This window comes from Lemur catta, chromosome 2 (assembly GCF_020740605.2).
Source record: "Lemur catta isolate mLemCat1 chromosome 2, mLemCat1.pri, whole genome shotgun sequence".
NCBI classification, from domain to species: Eukaryota; Metazoa; Chordata; class Mammalia; order Primates; family Lemuridae; genus Lemur; species Lemur catta.
The window spans coordinates 9974168-9999175 of record NC_059129.1 but is presented as its reverse complement, the minus strand read 5'-3'; the positions used below and the strand labels follow the sequence as shown (position 1 = coordinate 9999175).

Genomic DNA, 25008 nt, shown 5'->3' with positions numbered 1-25008 from the left:
GAAGCTCTGTCTAAAAGCTTGGAATGGTTTAAGTTAAGATAAAGACTCAAGTGATCTGTTAAATCAGTTGATGACCTGCCGGTGTGATTTGAGCTTTGTCTTGCACAGCCTTAGGCTTGTTAATAACTTGTAAAGGATGTCTCCAAGAAGGGATGGTGGGGACATGATGAGGCATGCCCAGCCTCCCTTCTCATGGCCGGTAACTCAGCTTTCTGGGATCCCCTTGGCTAAGGAGGGTGGTCTATTCAGTTAGCTGCGGGGCTTAAGATTTTATTTTAGTTCAGCAACCTAAGTGTCCATCAATGGATGAATAGATAAAGAAAGTGTACTTATACATAAAGGAATGTTATATAGCCACAAAAAAGAATGAAACCCTGCCATTTGCAACAACGTGGAACTGGAGAACACTATGTTAAGTGAAATAGGACAAGCACAGAAAGAAATCTCACATGTTCTCACTCACATGTGGGAGCTAAATATTAAGAACAATTGATCTTGGGGGGACGGGGGGGTATGGGCATTATATATAACGTGAACTTTTGTATCCCCATAATGAGCTGAAATAAAAAAAAAAAAAAAAAACCAAAAAACAATTGATCTCATGGAGACAGAGTAGAGTGATGGTTACCAGAGGCTGGGAAGGGTAACAGGAAGTGGGGGGATAAAGTGGGGATGGTTAATGGGTGCAAAAATATAGGTAGGTAGTTTGATATAGTGAACAATATTTGATAACACGACAAGGTGACTATAATCAACAGTAAGTTAGGGTAGGTCTTTCTCCACCCGTGGACACTGACCCACTCCACTCTCTGGAACGTATTTCCACCTTGTGTAGCTTTCTTTTTACTTCATTCTTTCTTTTATGTGATAAACTGTTTTTGTATAAAAAAATAATAAGTTAGGACATACTTTAAAATAACTAAAAGAGTAGAATTGGGTTGATCCTAACACAACTGTTAAATGCCTGAGATGGTGGATACCCTGATTTGATTAATTCACATTGTATGACTGTATCAAAACATCACATGTACCCTGTAGAGATACACAACTACTATGTACCCATAATAATGAAAAACAAAAAAGGAAAAAAAAAGGCACGGACATTTGCCCTCCAGGTGCTGGGCCGGGAACCCTGAGGCCTTGCACCTGGAGTGCTCGAGCTGTAAATGCAAACCTCGCAGCAGCCCTTAAACAAAAAAATTGGAGAACATTTTCAGAATTAAAACCTGCATTACTGAGCATTGCTTCCGACTAGCTGCACTGTCCCCTTCCTTTTTTTGGGTGTTCATTGAGTTGTTGGAATTATCATGCAGAAGTGACACGGGCTTATAAAAAGTGAAAAGAAATTAGCAAATGAGGGAAAATCACACGGGGGCTGAGCCCACAACTAACTGGCAGGTAGAATGGAAATTGGATTTTAACAGGTACTTTTTCCAGCTGCATCTCCTGAGGGAAGGGAGGGAGTTGCACGATTCGGGGGTACCGGGCACGTGGAAAGGGGTATATGTACTTTGATGGCGGGAAGGAGCTCTGGGTAGCCCACATGGTCTGGGGGAGGGCCCTCTGACCACCTGTAGCCGTAAATCAGAGAACACAGGTGGCAGGTGCTGGGCAGGCGGAGCCTATTTATCTGACAGGTGTAGTGAAGCCCTGAGCGGCCACGGGTCACGGGCACTTGGGTGGTGGATCTGTCTGTCCCGGCCCTGGCATCTTAGAGAGAGGTGCCTGAACGAGGTAGGTCCTCAGTATGGATTCAACATGTGGGGCTCCCTTCCATGTGGTCCGGAGACCCTCCTTGGCCGGAGTCCTCCAGCGCCATCCTGGTACTGAACTGCCAGCAAACGTTTTGCTGATCAAGCCAAAACCTTCAGTTTCTCCGTGATCAGGAATTGTCCACTGTTCACCCCAACTGAAAAACTTAAATTGGCAAACATTTCCTATGCGTTTCCTTCCAGGGTCCCTGGGGTGGGGATGGGGGATTGGGGGTCCTGATGGTGCACAAATGTGACCTGATCCCAGGCCTCCTAAATGCTAGGAGAAGAAACCAGAGTTGGCTGAAGTAGATGGTGCTTTGAGGGGTCTGGGAAGGCGACATTTTAAGTGAGAGTATGTCAGAATCGATCTGGTGACAAAGCCAGGTGACATGATGGATTGCTTTTGATCTTTTTGTTTCATCTGTGTAAATAAGTTGCCTACATCTGAATAATTTATAACCACTTACATTTCCTTTGTGTTCAAACTTATGCACTCTTCTATTTTAGAAAAAAATAGTTTTTAATCATTTTTTCTTTTTCCTGTACCTGTCTCCAAAGTAACAATTTTTTTTGTTGTTGTTGTTGTTGTTGTGTTTTTGTGGAGACAGGGTTTTGGTATGCTGCCCAGGCTGGTCTCAAACTCCTAATCTCGAGTGATCCTCCCGCCTCAGCTTCGCAAACTGCTGGGATTACGGACGTGAATGCCTAGCCAAGGTAGGAATTCTTAACCCCGGGCTCATGCACTCAAGCCCAGGAAATCTGTAAATTCCTCCAAAGTGTACATAAAGTGTGTGTGTATTTTGCTGGAAAAGGCATGTCACGATTTTTTATCAGGTTTTCACAAAGCCCTCCTGAAGGTCTTAGAAGCTTGCAAACCTTTTTTATTTCCCCCCTCCTCATGATGGCACGTGATTTACCCAAACCCTGCAGAGACGCGATATCTGTCTAAAGTGCTTTAACCATCACCGGGGTTGCTCGAAAAATTGCTTCCAACGAATTCAATGACAGCGTCTCTAAGACACTCTCCCCTTCAGGGATGACCCACGCTTCAGCCAGCTCCCCTCTCCTCTGCCTGCAGCCCTGCACAGAGCAAAGCTATGCGACAAAGGCTCTTCCCGGCTTGGGAGGGGCTTGCACCTGCGGGATCTCAGTTAAACCCTGGCAGTTCTCACTGGACCACGAGCTGGCCCACCTGCAGATGTCATTAAAAGGCAGACTGCAACTCAGCAGGTCTGGGCTGAGCCCAAGGCTCTGCATGTCTTACCTCCCAGCTGCTTTGGGACCTCACTTTGAGTACCAGTGCTTTAAACTATTCTTGGAGCAATTCATTTGCTTGCTGAAGGGGAAGGAAAAAAAAAAAGAAAAACCTCAGGCTTGGATATTTGGGTCATTTGAGGTAATGACTGCAGGCTTTCTATTTAATACTAATATCTTAAACATAAGACTTCACCTAAAGAAGCCAAGCTTAGCTACTCTCAGCATCCCAGCTCGTTAAGGCGGGGGCTTTGCCTTGTTAACTGATGGTCAGTTTAGATCCCAGAACCAGCTGGGTGGAGAGCAGAGAACACCGCCCCTCATTTCATTGCCGTTGTGATAAATTCAGTGATTTAGAGCAGTCTGGGCACCTCAAGTGCTTGGCAGGGCCAGGCAGGTTACATAATGAACCTGTGAATCAGGCAAGTGTAGGACAGAAGAGTGAGGCACCTGGGGCCAGGTGATGCTATGCTATTTATAGTCCCACCAGAAATACACAAGTTCCAGTTACTTCGCATCTGTCACATTCTGTATTTTAAATTTTAGCCATGCTAGTGGGCGTGTGGGGGTATCTTATTGTTTTAATTTGTATTTCTCTGATAGCTAATGATGTTAAACACCTTTTCATGTGTTTGTCGGCCATTTGTTATATCTTTTGCTAAGTTTCTACTTAAATCTTTTACCCATTTTTATAGCTTGTTTGTCATCTTATTGTTGAATCATCAGTGTTCTTTGTATATTCTAGATACAGGGTTTTTGTCAGGTGTATGTGCTGTGAATATTTCATCCCAATCTGTGCTTGCCTTTTCATTTTCTTAATGGTGTGTTTTGAAGTACTAAAGTTTTTAATTTTGATGAAGACCAATTTGTTAATTTTTTTCTCTTATACTTCATACTTTTTGTGTCCTGTGTCTTATCTAAGAAATCCTTGTCCACCAAGGTCACAGAGGTTTTCTCCTATGTTTTCCTCTAGAATTTTTATCATTTTAGCTTTTATGTTTAAGTCTATGATCCATTTTGAATTAATTTGTGTGTATAGTGTGAGGTAAGGCTTAATGTGAATTTTTTTCCCCGTAGGCATATCTAGTTGCTCCGGCACCATTCGTTGAAACGAATACCCTTTTCCCATTGAGCTGTCTTGGTACCTCTGTTAAAATTCAATTGACTGTATCTGTGTGGTCTATTCCTGGACTTTTGATTGGGCACCGTTTATCTGTATGTCTATCTGTGCGCCATTTACCACAATCTTGATTGTTGTATATTTATGGTGGGTACTGAAATTAAGTACTGTAAATCCTCCCACTTTGTTCTTTTACACAATTGTTTTGCCTATTCTAGGTCTTTTGCATTTCCATATAATTCTTAGACTCATCTTGTCAGTTTCTACAAAAAGCCTGCTGGGATTTTGATTAGCACTGCATCGAATCTATAGATGAACTTGGGGGAAATTGATGATTTAGCAATATTGAGTCTTCCCACCCATGAATATTACATGTCATTTCCTAATTGTTGATGACACCTACAAATCTCTTATTCTAAATTCATTTCTTTGGAATTGAGTTTCCCATGATGTTCTGTGGAAGAAAGGCTGGAATGATTGTGGTAACTGTATTCTCCCACCTCCTTTTAATACTCCGTCCGAGCAAAAATCCCCGCCGCACATGGGAATGGTGCCAGCGCCTGCAGAATGCAGCATGGTGTGTTGCCTGTGTAATTCAAAGATCTTCCAGCTCAGAAGGAGAGGTGATGATTACTTTTTAACACCCTTAACACATAATGGCAACCATACACGCGATGTTGTAAAGACAAAAAGTAAATTTTTCTGCAGAGAAATTACAGTCGTACAGGATGCCCTGGTATCACCTCAGCAAATCAATCTTTGAACCTCTCTAACCTTGGAACATATCTGTTTAAATTGGTTCATTCCAGAGCCAGAACAAGATCAAGTTGGCAGCTATGAATAATAACAAGTTTTGTTCTTTCTTCCCTTTTCCTTTTTTTTTCTTTCTTCTTCTTCTTTTTTTTAAGATAAGCTATAAAAAGGTCAACCAGATTATCTGACATACAACATTAGCATGCAGAGTTGACAATGGGTTATACATATAAGAAGCAGACAGTAACAGAGAAAAAATTGCTATTTGTCTTATTATTCTTCCTGCATGTAGCAGAGGACTCCCTCCCTCCCTCCCTCCCTCTTTTCAAGGTTGGCCATTGTTATGAGTTTATTTTGTATCATTACATATCTTTCTCTTTGCTTTTGTGTTGATATATATTTGCCCATAGGAAATATAGTTAGTGTTTTGGGTAGGTGCGATTTCTCCCCACAAATGGTATCATATTGTACATGTTTTTTCTTTCTTTTTCTTTCTTTTTTTTTTTTTAACATCTCTTTTATTCTACAAAGCTTTGGAAGTCCAGCCATATTCCCTGTGGCTCTAGCTCATAGGGAATATGCAGAGTTCTAATCCACTAGGTACCTGTACCACAGTGTTAATAATTCCCCTATTGCTGGCCACATAGGTAGTTTCCAGGTTTTCTTCATTATAAATAGTTTCTCTTGCATCTTTGCACATGCCTCCCTGTGCACACGTGTGGAGGGTTCTTGGACAATAGATATCAGGGCCTGTTGCTTTCCTAAAATAATCCAAATTCTCTGTTGGATTTTTACCAGCCTTAAGCAACAGTTCTGAAAAATATCTGCTTCCTGGTGGGTAAGCTGGCCATCGGTCCCACTGGGCTACAGAAGTGATATTAGCTGTGGCTTACGTCTCTCTTTTTAGCTCTGTGTGGGGTTGGTTGGGAAAAGGCAGAAATAACCAGTCCCATCCTTGGTGTGACAATGTGGTCGAAGTACACTCAGCTGCTTGAGACACGTGTTACAGGTTTGAGTGTACTGGTATCAACCCAGACAAATTCCTTTGGTTCTTTTTAGTATTATGAGCTTGTAAGAAACAATATGTAAATGTCCAAAATTGGTTCTTTCACATGTGTTGCCACTTCTTATAAAGTAGTATGAGAATCTCACATGAATGATAGATGGCACGTGTTTCTCAATACAGGAAAGAATATTTTTTAATGTTTATTATTATATGATATTAAAAATGCAGACCTTTACTCATATTATCCAGGAAGTTATTTTGATAGATAAATAGATGGTGATGTTTTTCTAGACCTTGTATTTTAAGATCACTGGTACATAAATGACACTTGATCCTCTGAGTTGTGAATTTTTGTAACCAAAACAGAGTTTTGGTGAATTTATGCCTGCTCTTGGGCCATCTTCCACGCACACACTCTAGCAGTAGCTGTGTGATTAAGGATGGGGATATATGTTATGAAGTTTAAAGTGACTTTTTAAAAATGTCATCTCCTGTCATCAGACACCAATTATCATCTCCCCGGCTTTCGGTGTGGGAGGTGATTATTCCCAGGGCTGTTCTTGGCAACTTGAAAAGATAAATGGGTGGAAGGAAACGAGAGCAAATGTGATGATGAATTTACTTACCGAGCTGCGCAAGCCTTTTGCGGCTTTGCTTTAGTGGTCTGAAACTGTTAATGTGTATGTAAAACTCGGGTATAAAAATGTTGAACATGAAATGTGACCTTTTCCTTCTTCCTTGTTCCATTCTAATGGACTCATTAGAATTTCTTGATGGAAACATGAATAAGATTTTACCGGAAACATTTTTGTTGTTCTTTTTCATAGTAGTTAAAATGCTGTCACTGTGTCGTCTTGTGACACTGTCTCTCGCCATAGCTGCTTGTTGGATGCCAGCTTATTGCCTGGAAGTCTGAACGGTTTTTCTCTGGTGTTTACCTCTGTGTTTGCCCGTTGTTATGGTATATTAGTGAGCACCGTTTAATCCTATGCTGTCTTTAAAAATAACACAAGGAAAAACATTTAGAGAAAAGTACAAACACTACAGCCAGACCTCATTGTATTTCAACTAAAAGGCACTAATTCCATCCAAGTAAAAGCACCTGTAGACAGCCGGGGTGGTTTCTTTTTTCTTTTGAAGTGAGTTGTTTATTTCTTCGTGCTCTTTTGTAATTCTTCTCTTGCATTCCCCAACAACCACCATTCTGCTTTCTATATGTTAGTTTGCATATCCCAGAATTTTATATAAATGGAATCCAACAGTATATGCTTTTTTTTTTCTTGGCTGCTTTTGTTCAGCGTAATTATTCTGAGACTCATCCATATTGTACATTATTGTGTGCCAAGAATTCATTCCTTATTGTTCCTGAGTGGTGTGGACATTTGAGTTGTTTCTAGTTTGGGGCTATTACAGATAAAACTACTGTGGACATTTGTGTACAAAACTGTGAAGGGACATGTGTTTTCATTGCTTTTAGATAGATATATAGGAGTGGAATCCATGAATCATATGTTTATCTCTTTAAGAAACTGGCAAAAAAAAAAAAAGAAACTGGCAAATTGTTTTCCAAAGTGATCGTACTATTTTACATTCCCACCAGCAGTGTGGGAGAGTTCCAGTTCATCTACATCCTTGCCAGCACTTGGTAGGGTCAATCTTTTTACTCTTAGTCATTCTAATAGGCATGTAGTAGTATCTCTTTGTGGTTTATAGTTTGCATTTCTCTAATGACTAAGATGTTGAACATTTTTCATGTTTATTTGCTGTTTATCTTCGTTGGTATGAAGTGTCTGTTCAAAGTCTTTATGCATTTTTATTGGGTTGGTTCTTTATTACTGAATTTTGAGAATTCCTGATATATTCTGGATATAAATCCTTTATCAGATATATGATTTCCAAATATTCGGTCCCTGTCTGTGGCTCTTTTCAATCTCTTAACAGCGTCCTTTCAAGAGCAGAAGTTTTAAATTTTGATAAAATCCAATTTATCAATTTGTTCTTTTATGGATCTTTAAAAAATTATATCTAGAAATCCTTGCCTACCTCAAAGTTATAAAGGTGTTTTCCTCTGGCAGTTTTATAGTTTTAGATTTTATATTTAGGTCAATGATCCATTTGGAATTAATTTTGTATATGATGTGAGCTATGGTTTGAAGTTCAGTTGTCATTTCTTCCAGTGTCTTGTTGAAAAGACATCTTGAATCGGTTCCCTACTGAATTGCCTTTTGCACCTTTGTCAAAAATACATTGATTGTATATGTGTGGGTCTCTTTTTGGACTCTATTTTATCCATTGATCTATTTGTCCATCTTTACTGTCTTAATTAATACAGCTTTATAGTAAGTCTTGAAATCAGGTAGCATTAGTCTTCCAAATTTGTTTCTCTTTTTGACTGTTCTAATTCTGTAGTATTGCCATATGATTTTAGAATTCGGTAACAATTTCTACAAAAAGCCTGCTGGCATTTCAGTCAAAATGGCATTAGATCAAGTTGGGGAGAATTGAAATATCGACAATATTGAGTCTTCCAATCCATGTACATGATATGTCTCTTGATTTATTTAGGTCTTCTTTAATTTCTCTCAACAGTATTTTGTAGTTCAGATCTTAACATCTTTTGTCAATTTATCCCCATATATTTCATATTTTTGATGCTACAGTAAATGATAGTGTTTTTAAACTTTCAATTCCTGATTGTTCATTGCTAGTGGATAGAAATACAATCAACTCTTGTGTGTTGGTCTAATATTCTGCAGCCTTGCTAAACTCACTCACCAATTTTGCTGTACATTCCTTTGGATTTCTACGTAGAAAATCATATACCTGTGAATGACAGTTTACTTATTCCTTTCTAATGTGAATGTCAATTTGCTTCATTTACTGGAACTTACGATATAATGCTGAGAAATGTTGAGAAAGGACATTGCTGTCTTGTTTCTGATCTTAAGGAGAAAACATTCGGTCTTTCAACATTAAGTGTGATGTTTGCTGTGGGTTTGTTATAGATGTCCTTTATTAGATTGAGGAAGTTCCTTTCCATTCCGGCTTTGTGGAGGGATTTAAAAAAAAAAGTTAGGAATGGATGTTGGGTTTTTTCAAATGCTTTTCCTATGTATTAAGATGCTTATGGTTTTTAGTGTTTTGAGTTTAATATGATGAATTACACTGATTTTTTTTTTTTTTTTTGAGACAGAGTGTCACTCTGTTGCCCAGGCTAGAGTGAGTGCCGTGGCGTCAGCCTAGCTCACAGCAACCTCAAACTCCTGGGCTTAAGCGATCCTCCTGCCTCAGCCTCCCGAGAAGCTGGGACTACAGGCATGCACCACCATGCCTGGCTAATTTTTTCTATATATATTTTAGTTGGCCAGATAATTTCTTTCTATTTTTAGTAGAGACAGGGTCTCACTCTTGCTCAGGCTGGTCTCAAACTCCTGACCTCGAGGAATCCACCCGCCTCGGCCTCCCAGAGTGGTAGGATTACAGGCATGAGCCACCGCGCCCGGCCTGATTTTTCAAATGTTAAACCAACCCTGCATTCTTGGGATAAACTTCATTTAGTCAGGTTTTTATTAACTTTCAGATTTGCTAAAAACTTGTTAAGGAATTTTACATGTTCATTGGGAATACTGGTCAGTAATTTACTTTTCTAGTACCTTAATGTCTTTGTCTGGTTCTAGGTAATGCTGGCACCATAAAATAAGTGGGAAATAGTACCTTGTTTTCACCTAACCCAATGTAAGTAACAAAGACTCTACAAATTTTATAGTTTTAGCTCTTTCAGTTTGATCTATTTTGAGTTAATTTTTTTATATAGCATGAGGTAGGGGGTCCAAATTCATTCTTCCGCATGTGGATATCCAGTTGTTTCAGCACTGTGGAAAAGACTATTCTTTCCCTCCACTGAATTGTTTTGGCACTTTCATGAAAAATCAACTGACCATAAAGATGAGAGTTTATCTCTGGACTCTCACTCTTATTCTGTTGATCTATATGTCTCTTCTTAGGCCAGTACCACACTTTGATTACTGAAGCTTTGCAATAAGATTCGAAATTGAGAAATGTTAAGTCCAACTTTGTTGTTTTTTTTCCAAGATTGTTTTGGCTATTCCAGGTCCTTTGAATTTGTAATACACATGCGTTTTAGGATCAGCTTGCCCATTTAGGCAAAGAAGCCAGCTGGGATTTTGATAGGGAGTGTGTTTAATCTGTAGGTCAGTTTGGGGGAATATTGCCATGTTAACAATATTAAGTCTTCTGATCCATGAACATGGGATGTCTCTCCATTTATTTGTTCTTTAATTTCTTTCAGAAACATTTTATAGTTTTCAGAGTATAAGTCTTGTACTTTTGTTAAATTTATTCCTAAGTATTTTATTGTTTTTGATGTTATTGCAAATCATTTCTTAATTCCATTTGTTTTATTCATTGCTACCATATAGAAATGAGATTGAGTTTTGCATCCTGTGACATTAATGAACTCATTTATTAGTTCTAATAGATTTTTAGGGAATTCCTTAGGATTCTCTCTAGATAAGATAATGTCACCTACAGATAGAGATTGTTTTGTTTCTTCCTTTCAAATCTGGATCCCTTTTGTTCCTTACATAATTGTTCTGAGTAGAAACTCTAGTACAATGTAGAATGGAAGTTGCACGAGTGGACATCCTTATTTTTTCCTGATCATCAGAGACAAGCATTTGGTCTTTCACCAGTAAGTCCAATGTTAGCTCTGGGTTTTGTGTAGATGATTTTTATGAGGTGAGAAAGTTCCCTTCTATTCCTTCTATTCGTTGGCGCTGTGCGATACGAGTGGGGACAAGGGCTAAGTAGCATTCGGTCGTAGCACCTTTGGTATCCCTATTGCAGGTTTTGTATCTCTAGTGAATTTGATGGTGTTTTGATCAACTTTCCAAAGTGCTTAACAAATATAATTTAAGTGAAGACAATAGGTTATTCATTTAAACAGTGTTGTAGACCTTTTCTAGTGCTTAAAGAAGTATCGCAACTGAACCATCATAACCCTTTAGTGAACTTCAAATGCAGATGAGCATGAGCTTTGTGATTCTGCTTAGTGTGACTGGGGGGGGGGGTGTCTCTCCAGCTATGGGTAACAAAACACATCAAAGCTCTCAAAGGCCTTTATTTGAATCTCTGATGAGAAACACTATGAACCTGAATAAAATCACCTCCTCGTTATCAAATTCCAGCTTTGGACAGGACGGTGCCAGCATCCGAATCATCTGGGTTTCGGATGCTTTTGACAAGTCTGCTGTACGTGCACTGGCAGCAGGAGTACAATGCGAGGTTGTCATCGCAGGACAGATTTCCCAGCGGATGATCTAGACGCAGTCGTATCCCACTAAAGGGGTGTTCAGAAAGCTGATGAGCATCCTTGTTTCTTGTCTGATTATACAATGTGGGTTTATTAACTTGTCATCATAAAAATTAACATTAAAGACAGGATATCAAGATGAAGTTTCTTCCTGCAACTTAAATATCTGTCAGAACGAAAAGAGAGGGAATGGTCTTTGTGTGACCTGGGACACCTTCCAGAGGATTATGTGACCACATAAAATTGTTGGTGACACATTATGTACATCTGTCCTGAAATTAGTCTTCTCTTGGTTTAATGCTGGTGTTTCACTGCAATGTGGACTAGGCATCATCCATTCGAGGTCATCACTAAGTGTCTGGATGTGTCTGTGCTTACAGATACTTTGGTACTCACCTTCACTTGCTGTAGAGGATTACAAAGATGCAAAGTGGTGACCTTGCCCAATATCTGAAAACCTTTCTAAGCCTCTGTGTTACCCAAAGAAAATAGAAGTATCTACAGAAGGTTCTAAAGCCATTTAAAGACTGGCGATCCTTGTGTGACCAGCTTCCTCGTACCTTCCCAGAGTGAGTTCTTGGCATTTCCTTCAATGATTCTGTCTTACAGCCAAATTCCAGCATCTAGCCCACTGCCTAGCACACAGAGGGGCTCAGTCAAAATTTTTCCTGTTGTTCAGATGTGCCATGGCTTTGGGTAGCCATGGCAACTTTGCTGGGCTTGAGCCCTGCTAGCACCTCCTCCAGGAGACCGTTGCAGGCCGCCAGCCCCTGCTCCATGGAAACCATGAGTGACTGAAAGGCTGTGATCAAAAACGCGGACATGTTAGAAAGATTCAACAGGACTTGGTGGAGTGAGCTGCTCAGGTGTTGGAGAAATAGAACATAGAAAAGGACGCTGTGGCCCATGTCAGGGAGTCTGCCAGTCCCATCTGGCATTGCATTGCATTGCATTGTGGGGAGGAACCGCAGTAGTTATGTGACCCATGAAGCCAAGCACTTCATCTATTTCCTCCTGGGCTAAGTGACCATTCTTCTATTTAAATCTATTTAAACACGGACTGTACCACACACCCATGGATCTGTCTACGTATAAGGACTGCAGCCTAAATTCCAAATACCAGAGACTAAAGTTTTCAGCCCTGCTAAGGGAACACCTTGATCTCTGAACCTCTATTGTGTTTTGCACAGGGCAGTCTGTACTAGTTTGTTGTGGTTTTAAAACAATTAGTAAAACTTAGCTTTCATTTGCATTTCTTTTTTTTTTTTTTGAGACAGAGTCTCATTTTGTCACCCTGGCTAGCATGCAGTAGCATCGTCATAGCTCACAGCAACCTCAAACTCCTGGGCTCAAGTGATCCTCCTGCCTCAGCCTCCCGAGTAGCTGGGACTATAGGTGCGTGACGACTCCTGGCTAATGTTTCTATTTTTAGTAGAGACGGGGTCTCACTCTTGCTCAGGCTGGTCTCGAACTCCTGAGCTCAGGCAATCCTCTCGCCCCAGCCTTCCAGAGTGCTGGGATTACAGGCGTGTGAGCCACCATGCCTGGCCCATTTGTATTTATCTTCTATACTTCTCTGGCCCATGTTTTTTCCCTCTCAAAATTCATTAAAAAATAAAAATGTTACAGAAAAAAAAATTTCTCCAATTACATGTGACCTTGCCCAAGGGGTTTTCTCCCGTGATGCTGTCTCTAGAGCTCCCTGCTGCGACCCGGGCTTGGTCCTCTCAACTCCTGGGGCACGTTTTGTGCTCCCTGTGGCTTCATTTTCTGTCACACAAGTATTAAGGTCTGTTCTCCTTGAGGGCAGGATTTGTCTGGTGACATACGACACGTTACTAAGATTTAGCCCTTTTGAAGCATCCTCTCTGATCTGGCCTGTTGAGCCTCCTCTCCTGCCCTCTCGGTATCGCGGTGGTGGATGTTTTGCTGAATTTAAGAAATCAGTTCTTTTTCTTCCTCCCCTTTCTGCAGTTCGTGCTCTGCCCGTTTTCTTAACCAAATATTGATACAAAAGTTGTCAACCAGATGTACTCATTATCATTTTGTTTCTTCAAAGCAAGGAAGGAGACAAATACACTGTTCTCCTCAAAGCTATTTTAACCATCAACTTTTGGGTTGAAATTAGTATCATTTTAGTAAAAGAGCACTGAATTCTAAAGACCATTTGGTCTGTAAAAATACCTCATGTCCATAGTTTTTCAAACTTGGCTAAACTGAAGGATTATCTGAGTGTTTCAGGAATTTTGTTGGTGGTGCATTGATGACTATCAAACTGAGTCAGTTTTCACTGTGCATGTGCTTGTGTGTATCAATCCACCCACTGGGGACTGCTTGCTATCTAATGTTCATTCAGTGTTTCCTTATGATTGTGGAAGAAAGAACATGACTTTGGTGTACATTTTCACATGTTCAAGTTCAGCTGGTACATGTGAGTTTCTGTTTTGTATTTCATGGTCCTGGACCGGGGCAGGGTCGCTCACTTTCCGTGTGCTCTATAAACCCACCTTGGCTGGTTCATGTGCTTTGCCTGGTGGCTTTGTGCTGTGAGTTGTGTTCTAAAGGACGTGTCTCCTCCCCAGTCCGCCCCCATTCCATGGGTCAGCAATGGCTTGACTGACCCAAAGGGTGTGGTCTTTCCTCTTCATAGCAAGAATCATAGTACATCAAAACGTTTTTATTTGAGACACAAAAATGCAAAATTGCTGAGATATCAAACATTTCCCGATCAGCTACGATACTGCCACTATGTACAAAAGATCTGATGATAAATGTGCACACATATAAAAATACAGTATGCATTACCTATGTACAGTACATGTGCAAAATGTATGGCATTCAAACATGATATGGAATTGATTTCAGGGGTGCAAACAGCAAATACAAAGGCATCATGGTTTTTCTTTTAAAAAACAACATAAAGGCAATACATGAATGGACCCCCGATTGCCATAATTTCTTGTTTATTAAACGAGTGCTTCAACAAGCAGGGCTCTGTAGATTGGTATCTTTCTCCTTTTTTTCATAAAGTGAGATGCTAAGACATAACGTGACAATGAAAATAAAGAAGAGAAACACCTATCACGTTGCATTTCTATTGCAAGCAAGAAAAGAAAAAAGGAAAAAACTTTGTATTACTACTGACTATGTATTATTCTTAAACCAACAAAACAACTCTATACTATTTTACATGAAAACAATAGAGAAATATCTACATCTTTGTGAAAATTATAACCTTAAATGGATAATACCTTTTTGGGACTGATTTTTGAGATCTCATTAGTCTCAAATTTTAAATAAAAAGTGCCTCCTTTTGGCAAATACTTGGCAATGCCTTTGGTTCCTTTAAAGCGAGTTTGCTTTACTATTGGTTACTTGAGGTCAAGTACTTTTGGTAGAAACTAAACCCTTTCCTAAATGCTCCTCTTCCTACCAAATGAGCAAGATTCCTTACAGCATAATGTAGAGAGGTAATTGTTACTGAGTTTCGGTGATTCTATAAACTTTGTTAAAGCTTTGTCTAGTAGTTGGCATGAAGCTCTGTTAAACACTACAGCTGTGTTAATATCTCCAAGAACATGTTTTGTTTGATTCCAGACAGCACCTTGAAGATCTGGGATTGCCATCTCGTCGTCACAGAATCGTGACGTTTTCCGGTAATGATTCACAGAGCGATGTGTTTGTGTGGAGGATGAGAGCTCTTCTGTAAACATGTGCAGCTTTTTGAATTACAGGCTTTCCTTGAAAGATGTCAGGCAGAAACTCTTGCAATGCCGTGTTTCCTCAGATACCATAAGAAAGGGTGAATGGGGAAAAGGATGGACCTGCTTATTGCCATGCAGACGGAATCACTTCACAAATAAAAACGTAGCCCAGAAAGATTGTTGAATGAACAAGTGATTGAAGGTTCGAACCAGGAAAAAAAATTACATCTTAATTATTTTCCAGTTTTGACTGAAATTACTTAAAAGATTTGCTGAAATGCAGTTAGGATGCTCTCCAAATATACATTCATGCACTCGTAAGCTATATTCCTTGATGAACCTGACCTTCCAGTTACTGGCCTTTGTTAATTTTGGGCTAACTTTGTGGCCTTCAGGGCAGTGGGACAATGTGTATGGGTGTTCTCTGTTGCCAGTAGTCAACGTTCGTTTTTGCAGTAACTGCTGGTGAAAGATGAGGAGTTATCTGTGAATTTGGTTAAACTGACCTGTGTTGCTTTGCTGGGAGACAATGAATAGCTATTCTCTTTAAATTTTTCTAAAAAGTCCCCAGCCAGGTGCTGGTCTGAGGCTGGCTACCAGGTGGGCCCACGGAAAACAGCCCTACAATGTGGGCTTCTCCCAAATAAATATTTTCAACCCTGCCAAAGTGCTTTCCCACTTCTCTAAGGCCAGGTCCGTTTGAGGACAGTGAAGGGACTGTCCCATCATTTGTAGGGACAGATGTTTTGGCTGGTTCCAGCCTGGGAATTCTGAAAGGACTCTGAAGAAAGCTATGCTGCCTGGAATGATCTGGGGTTGGGGTAGAGGAAGCCTGAGTCAGCTTTGGTGACAAAACGGGTCAGGTGCTCCTGAGACATCCCTCAGCGTCTGTGGACTGCGCAGTGCAGTGGCGCTATCTTATTACCAAGATTTTGCCTTCGCCACTGTTCCTAAACAGCACTTACAAGCCCAAAAGCGTCGGTTACATGGATCACAGAACCATGCAGGTTTTAAAAAGGAAATTTAAATAAGATCTCTTTAGTATTACAAAAATATTTATATGCAACAAACACAAATAGTATCTAACCAAGAAATTCCATGAATTCAGAATACATCTAGAATACATCTATATACAAATATGTGGCAAGTACTATACAGTAGATTGCACATTTCAGGAAAAACACTAGAACGTGAACCACTAACACTTCCTAAAAGGTTTCTTAGTGTAGATGCTTTGCTGAAATGTACAAGATGCCCAGATACCTCTGGCCTTCCAAAGACTTTATAGAAGCTTTGGCATAGCTCTTTTTATCCATCCCACCAGTAAGATGATCTGATATCTATATACAATAGAAAGGCAAGGTTGATACCACTGTGTTTCAAGAATACGCAGGGAAAAATGACTGGGGGTTAGTTATTTTCTTGGCAATATGATATACAACAGTACCGCTGCTAAACTACACACATGCATATTGCAAATTCAATGGGCTGTTTCGACCTGTGCTTTAATGGCTGTGAAACTAACTTTAAACAGCAACAATCTTCCTTACTCGGCACACACCCTTCCCCACTGCGCTTCCCACCACGGGCACTGAGTTAGGTCAGAGGGGCCCTGCTTACAGAGCGTTGTCTTTGGTCATGTCACGTGTGTGTTCGTTCTAACCTGGAGCTACGCAGTGGGGACACTGGAGGGCAGCACTCATGTCACAGGTGCCCGGCTGGCTCCGAGAGCCAGGACAGGAGGGCCAAGCGGAATGGTGCAAGTGGGATGGCTTGTGGAGCTAAGAGCTAGAGACTCTTTGCTTTTTTAAAAATGAAGTTCTGGTACACAAGGATTTGAACACGTATGTGAAGTGGGCACTGGAGCAATTCGTAGTCGCGAGAGAGCAGGCTGACGGGACAGCCTTCTGCGCACTGCACTGCGTATGTTTGGAGAGCAACCTTCCTGTGGCGTGGGTCAAACCCTATTTTTTAAAAGCAATTAAGGGACCCCAGGGCTAGAAAACTATCTAAGTACACAACTCAGGGTTATGGAAATACAAAGTTACTCAACAAGAGTTCACAGCACTAGGTGTTCGGGTCCCCCCTCCCGTCGCACGGCCGGCTGGTGCTGATTCCATACGCCATTCAAATGTGAACCACAAAGGCGCTCAGAGCCCAGGTACGGGCCTGATGAGCCCCAGACAAAAACTCTCAGCAGGAAACCCATGGCCAAGCCCTCCCATAAGAAAAGCACCTTCCCTAGGAAATAGCCCGGCCCCGGGGACAGGCCCCTCTCGAGGCAGCTGACATGAGGACCTCGTCACATCTAGTGTGGTAAACTCTCGCTGGGCTTGGTCGGGTGGTGGCGTTCTGGTTAACAGAGTTGCTGTATCCATGCGTTGGTTTGCCAGCTGCTAAACACAAACTGCTGACCACAGACTGCACTGAGCGCGGTGGCCTTGGCCCTGATGCACGCGCAAGGCCATCAGCGCTGCCAGGGCCTTGGAGCCGGGAGGTGCCAATCAGCAGAGGGCTCCGCGGTGCTAATGCCGGAAAAGCTGACTTTTCTTACATGTAGTAAAATTTATTAAAAAAATCTAAAATAAGATCAGTTCTCAGGCAAAACACAAACCCAGAAATGGTTCACAGATTCTTTCCAAAGACTGGGTCGGGCTGCCTCCTGCATGTCGCGATGGAACACGCGCCCATCGGGGGCCAGGGGCTGGACCTGGCCCGAGGGCTGACAAGGGTGAGCGGGAGCACACGGTTAGTGTCTAATGAAAACCTCCACACTCTTTTGGTAGATTTCAGTTTTTTGTTCAGTTATTTACATTTTGTCATATACCTAAATGACTAGCTTGAAATAATCCTGTGATAGTTGGCATTTTAGAAAATTCTTAAGAAACTACTTAACAAATATGTAATAACTTGTTTTTCTATATTAAAAAAAAAACTAATAAAACCTCCAGTTTTTCAATCTTAGGCTTGACAATACAGTGAGAGCTCAGGTAGGACGTCCAGTTACGAGCCTGTGAAACGATAACCAGGGATTAGCGGCAGAAGACAGAGGGCCGGAGCTGGGACCTGGTGGCCACACACACAGGGCACGGTCCGACCGGTTCGCCTCGTGGGAATGTCCCGGGTAGATGACGGACCTTTCTTACCTTCCATTCTTCTAACTCACCAGCTCAGAAAGACATTTCATGCTAAAGCCTTTTCTTGGTTCTTTGAGATGGGTCTGGTTACCTGAAAGTTAGTCAGCAATTCTTTAAATACAGAAATAAATGTGGCTCAAGTATTCTAGAAATATTCGCATCATTAAAAAAAGTAGGACCATTGGATACCTATTTCCTTACCCCAACGTAGGCTGTACAAATCACTGTCAGAGTGTACATACAAGTGCTTAATATATACATTAAAGTCAATCTAATCAACCCAGAGGGTTGCGAATTTTCAGTGTTATCAATACACCTGGACTTTTTACAGTGGATTGTTGATGAGTATGTTGTAGACATCATCTGGTTATGGTGAAAGATTTTCCATTTCAATTTAAATTTGGAGATATAAAGTTAAGATTCCAAAAATCACAAAATAAACTGCAACACACAAAAATTACATAGGTTTCTGAATGGAACCAAAAGTCCCCAGCTGGCAGCTGTCACCAAACCGGCCAGTGCTGTCCCATGCCCTTGACCCCTGCTGTGTCTTGGCCTGACTGAGGCCATCTCTAGGAAGTACTAAGTGCAATGACCTCTCACCTCCCTCTCATCAGCCTTATTTTTGAGTGGAGCCGTCTACCTCCTATTTAGGGTCTTAAAGTGACCACAGAGGTTTCAATGTAGTTGATTACCAGATAATGCTAGTGTCATTTTCCTGCACACGTTACTTTTCTTTGTTTTTATCTAAAGGTACTTTTCATTCTTTACTGAAGTCTGGAGAAACAGGTGAGTCTTCTTTGTCTACACTGTTTTTCAGAAGGCCCTATGCTAGATTCGACTGTAGAAATTCACTGTAGAATTTCATTGCTGAATGCGACGAAATGTTTTCGAACTTTGGTTCCAGGCTATGACCTTCTATCCATTCTTTCTATGACAACATTCTTTAATTGCAACAATGCAACCATGGATCTATCTCTAAAGACTGACCTTTTAGAATCTTCTTCATGGTCTTACACCTCATGAACTCTGAGACAAGACATCTGTGACGTTAGTCCCATGGCAAAGGTAGGTCCTGTGGGTCTAGAAAGTCAGTGGAGAACATACTTGGCGCGCTGGCGCTGAGAGGGGTGAGTCCTGAAGATGTGTTGGGCATGGTGATGTCTAACCACTCCATGTTGTCCAGGTTTGTGTCTGAGAGGTCCAGAGACAGACAGGGGGTCCCCGCGGCAAACTGGGTCTCGGCAGTCTCCATGGGTGAGTGCGAGGGGTCCAGCACGCTCGCGTGACTCAGCAGATCGTTCTGGAGGTCCTCAATCAGCGAGAAGGGCTCTCTGTCTTCACTGCTGGTTGGTAGCGGAGCAATCTCATTGGCCGAAGGTAAAGTGCCATCCAGGAAAGCTTCTAGTTGGTTCTCTAAGCTGGCAGATAAGCTGCTCATAGGTTCTAAGGATATAGGTGGTGCCATTTGGACTTGGGGTGGTGGCCGGGACACCACTGTATTGACTGGCATTGTGGTGATGCTGGCTGTTACTGGTCTCATTTTGGAAATGGGAGAAGGCTCTTCTTTTATAGGGAGGGATATCTCTGTGCAAAATGATTGAAGTAATTAGTAACTTAAGATTTACTACTATTTTAAAATTTTTATTAATTATTAGGACAGTTACTTTTTTTGTGATTCCTTCTACACACGTCCATCTTAAAGGTAGGAAGAGAATGCTACTGGCCAGGTACAATCCTTGATAACCTTTAGGATGATGGATTATTTTAGTTAAGTAGATAAGCAAATAAGTTTATTACATTCTGATATCCTTTCAATTCTTTTTCATTAAGACTAAGCACCAAAAGCAGTTATATCCTAGTAGATAAGAATCAATGACTTTAGCTTATTTTATCTTTGGGTCCTTATTCTCAGTCATTTAGACCTTTAAGATAGGGCTCATATCTTATCCCACACCATGAATCTGCTATGATAGCAGTGTGACACGCTTAAAGTGAATGTCAAAGTGTATATCCTGAGTTTGTGCAGAGACAGGAAGTGTATTCTTAGTATTATGGAAAATCTAATTACATTCTTTTTTTATTATAAGTGGACTGTGTGCCCAATGTGGCCATATACCTTCTGTATAAAGCTGTGCAAAGATACAATGCCATCTTATTTTACTTCTGTATTAAAGCTATCACATGGCTCCTTTGACCTTTTTCTTTTAGATGAGGTGGATGACCTTATTTTTCTCTTTTTTGTCTTGTTTCCTGGATTAGGTAAAAGTGTTAATAAGCACTAATTAGGTGTTATTCCTTGCCAGATCCAGTAGCAGCAAAGTAGTGGACCATCTGCTGTAGATACCAGTGTTTACTTAACTACATATTTGAATAAAGTATCTTTTTTACTTTTATGAGGATATGATTGGTTTCATTTATATGCAGATACACTAGGGAAAATAGATTTAATTAACAATAGCACTTAAAGCTCAGTGACTAGAATGCATAAGTATGTGAGAGAGAGAACGTATGATTTGGTTCTTATAAACAAATTGTCAACTGTATGCAATGTGTTTTCGGATGGTTTATGTTAGTTTTCGTTAACTGTAGTCCTCTAGAATTGTTTTGAAAGCTTTTAAGTGCAATTTAAGTAAGTAGTCTTATAATCAACTATTTAAATGTTGGTTCTCATTATTACTGGTATTGGTACACAGTAAGATGAAATGATACACTTACTAGATACTTTGTTATAACACAAGTCATCCTTTTTAGAAAATAAAATTGATAACTTTGTCACTTTTAATTTTCAAGTTTAGGCTGTAAAAATTATCTTTACTGATCGTTTAAAAAGTCCAGCCTGGGCACTGTAGCAAGACCTCATCTCTACACAAAAAATAAAAAAAACATTAGCTGAGTGTGGTGGTATGCGCCCATAGTTTCAGCACGGGAGGCTGAAGCCAGAGGATCGCTTGAGCCCAGGAGTTTGAGGTTGCAGTGACCTATGATTGTGCCACTGCACTCCAGCCTGGGCAACAAAGCAAGACCTTGTCTCAAAAAAAGAAGTGTTTTTATCTTTACCAGGCTTGGCAAAAACTTTTTTTTTTTTTTTTAAATCTTAAAATCAGGGCATAGAATGTCTGTTTTTAAAACGTCTGTAGTTCTGGAGATATAACATGAGCTTAAATTATTTGGAAGGCCAATATAGTTCTTAGCAAAAAACACTATTTGTACATGGAGAAGTATAGTCAAATATCTAGAATTCTCTATGTCAGACATTATGAACAAAATATCAACTTCAGTATATCAAATAGTACCTGCTGTGAATAGAGAAATTTTGATCAAAATTTAAAAATTCAAATAAAACTCCTTTCATTGGGGTAAATTAAGAATACTTGAAAATTTTCCTAAGTAGTATTTGAATTTTTTTAAAACACTGATTTTATATTTATTTCTAAAGATATATAAGCTGAGGCAGAGATATTAAAGATGATATATTATAAATTAAAGATTACATATTATATATAGAAAGTGCTTTAGCATTGCCTTTATATTTTTTTTATTTTTTATTTTTTTTGAGACAGAGTCTTGCGCTGTTGCCCGGGCTAGAGTGAGTGCCGTGGCGTCAGCCTAGCTCACAGCAACCTCAAACTCCTGGGCTCAAGCAATCCTGCCTCAGCCTCCTGAGTAGCTGGGACTACAGGCATGTGCCCCCATGCCCGGCTAATTTTTTTTTTTTTTGTATATATATTTTAGTTGTCCAATAATTTCTTTCTATTTTTAGTAGAGATGGGATCTCGCTCTTGCTCAGGCTGGTCTCGAACTCCTGACCTTGAGCGATCCTCCTGCCTTGGCCTCCCAGAGTGCTAGGATTACAGGCTTGAGCCAGCATGCCCGGCTAGCATTGCCTTTAAATTTTAATAAAGGCCAGGCACGGTGGCTCACGCCTATAATCCTACCTAGCACTGTGGGTGGTGGATCGTTTGAGCTCGGGAGTTCGAGACCAGCCTGAGCAAGAGTGAGACCCCCGTCTCTACTAAAAATAGAAAGAAATTATCTGGACAACTAAAAATACATATATAAAAAAAAAATTAGCCGGGCATGGTGGCACATGCCTGTAGTCCCAGCTACCTGGGAGGCTGAGGCAGGAGAATTGCTTGAGCCCAGGAGTTTGAGGTTGCTGTGAGCTAGGCTGACGCCACGGCACTCTAGCGGGCAACAGAGTGAGACTGTGCCTCAAAAAAAAAAAAAAATGAAGTCACTGGAGTTCAAGCAAAGTAACTTGGTTGTCATAAAATTTACACAGGATTGGAATGTTTTCATCCATTACAATGACTGATACGCATGGGATAAGTTTTAAAGTTTTTCAACATGGAATTGAAATCTGGTTATACTTTGCTATTTGGAGATGGTCCTTCTCAGCAGGCATCTCTCTATGGCTAAATCTAACAGTACTGTTTTAAGCTGAATTCAATGGCTTTTCCTCCAACTTTACTTTCATAGTAAGTTGTTTTAATGGCCCAAATTTAACAGATTTTAAAACGGTAAATTCAGTTAGAATTAAAAGAATATGTTTCTCAGTCTCTGAAGATAAGATATGAGCTCTAGGGAAAAAATTTCACATACTTGTGCTGAGATGACTTCCTGCGAGGGCCTGAGGTGACTCTGACTTACCTCCGCTCTTAATGAGGATATCAAAGAGGTCATCCATCTGCTGACTGTGTGCGCTGGAGATCTACAATCAAGGAGAGTACATATTAGTTTGCTTTTATACCAACCTAGAATTATTATACAATTGGGAGCACGAAGGAACTTTCTGGAACATCTAGTTCTAATTTATCATTTGATAATTCTGAAAACAGAGGTCACCTGAGAAGTGAAGCCACTTACTCCAGGGGTGTTACCGCTGGTTAGGTGACAGAGCAAGAGTGGGCCTGTACCCACCTCAGCTGACTTCCACACTGCCCTTATTTTCTATTAGTGAATTGCATTTTGAGAGGCCTCTAATACTTTTAAGTGTCTTTATTCATTTGTGTGTAGAAATTGTATAAAGATGATCACACTATACTTTTCAGCTTCACTGAGATTTATCTGACACAGAGTAAGCTGTACTTGTGTCAAGTGTACGATTTGATATGTTTTGAGGTATGTACACAGCCAGGAAACCACCAACAAAATCAAGATAATGAACATATGTGTCACCCCTGAAGTTTCCTCTTGCCCTTCTATAATGCTTTCCTCATCCCCAGGCAACCTGCTGCTCTGCTTTCATTCACTATAGATTAGTTTTATATAAATGGATTCACATAGTGTATATTTTTGGGGGGGGGGGGCGGCTTCTTTTGCTCAAGGTAATTATTTTGAGATTTATCCATGTTGTAGTGTATACCTTAGGAACAGTTCATTCCTTTTTATCGCTGAGTACTACTCCATCGTATGGAAATATGAGTTTGTTTATTCATTCACTTTTTTTTCCCTTTTAAGAGATAGGGTTTTGCTCTGTCACCCAGGCTGGAGTGCAGCTGGACAATCACAGCTCACTGTAACTTCAAACTCCTATGTTCAAGTGATCCTCTTGCCTTAGCCAAGCATGGTGGCACACACCTGTGTAGTCCCAGCAACATGGGAGGCTAATTTTTTTTTTTGAGGCAGGGTCTCATTTTGTCACTCAGGCTGGAGTGGAGTGCAGTGGCATGATCATAGCTCACTGCAGTCTCAAACTCCTGGGGGGCTCAAGCGATCCTTCTGACCTTAGCCTCCGAGTAGCTGAGACTACAGGTGCACATCACCATGCCCAGTTAGTTTTTTTTTTCCTCCCCCCGCATAGAGATGGGGTCTTGTTATGTTGCCCAGGCTGGTCTCAAACTCCTGGCCTCAAGCTATTCTCCTATCTTGGCCTCCCAAAGTGCTGGGATTACAGGTACGAGCCACCATGCTGGCCCTTCATTTACTTGTTGATGGACATTTGGGTTTCTAGTTTTTGGCTATTAGAAAAAAAGTTGCTATGAATATTTGTGTACAAGTATTTATATAGACATATTTTCTTTTTTCTTGGGTAAGTGCCTATGAGTGGAATGACTGGATCTCGGGGTAGTTATATGTTTAACTTTTTAACTAACAGCAAATTGTTTTCCAAAATGATCGCACCATTTTACATTCCCACCAGAAGTACACGGTGTGAGATTTCTACTTGTTTTTCATTCTCACCAACACTTCATATTGTCAGTCTTTTTAATTTTAGATATTCTATTAGGTATGTAGTGGTATTGCACTGTGCTTTTACTTTGCATTCCCTTAGTGAGTAATGATGTTGAGCATCTTTTTGTGTACTTATTTGCCATCTGTTTATCTTCTCTGTGGGAAATGTCTCTCCAAATCTTTCCACTACTGCAGATTTTTTATGCTTACTATTTGCATGGTGTAACTCCCCAACCTTTTACTTTCAACCTGTGTCTTTGTATTTGAAACATGCCTCTTGTAGATGCATGCATTAGTTATCTTTTGCTGTATTACAAGTTACTCTAAAATATAATGGCTTAAAATTTGTGATGTCCCAGATTCTGTGGGTCAGGAGTTTAGGAATGGTTTTGATGGGTGGCTCTGGCTTGGGGTCTTTCATGAAGTTACAGTCAAGATGCTGGCTGGAGAATGCCCCTGTAAAGGTGGCTCATTCGCATGACTGGCAAGTTGGTGCTGGCAGTTGATGGCAGGCCTCAGTTCCCCTCATGTGAGCCTCTCCAAATGGCTGCTGGGGCGTCCACCTGGCGTGACAGCTGGCTCTCCTGGGCAAGCAAACCAAGGGAGAGCAGGGGCGAAGGGGCGTACCTTCTATGCCCCAGTCTCTGAAGTCACACACCATCCTGTCTGCCAATTCTGTTTGTTAGAAGTGAGTCATTAAGCCCAACCCAGGGAGAATTGTCAAAGAATGTGCAGATGTATCTTAAAACTGCCACACTGCATATAGTTGAG

At 40.7% G+C, this 25008-nt stretch overlaps 1 protein-coding gene and 1 pseudogene across 5 annotated transcripts in view; one reads left to right on the top strand and one right to left on the bottom strand.

Annotated features, from left to right (window-relative positions):
• Positions 1 to 12005: 12005 nt before the first annotated feature.
• Positions 12006 to 12272, top strand: LOC123631985 (annotated as a pseudogene).
• Positions 12273 to 13881: 1609 nt separating this feature from the next.
• The window catches only part of MRTFB (myocardin related transcription factor B), a 163989-nt gene continuing 152862 nt past the window's right edge, over positions 13882 to 25008 (bottom strand). For 3 of the 5 annotated variants that reach the window (XM_045542632.1, XM_045542634.1, XM_045542633.1), the window contains 2 exons: positions 22714 to 22774; positions 13882 to 19647 (listed from right to left, as the gene is read on the bottom strand). In XM_045542632.1, coding sequence (XP_045398588.1) covers positions 19112 to 19647; positions 22714 to 22774 — 597 coding nt within the window. In that variant the 3' untranslated portion in view covers positions 13882 to 19111. Of the gene's footprint in view, positions 19648 to 19727; positions 19808 to 22713; positions 22775 to 25008 lie in introns of all 5 variants that reach the window. The other 2 variants (XR_006733364.1, XM_045542635.1) reach the window with 2 other exon arrangements.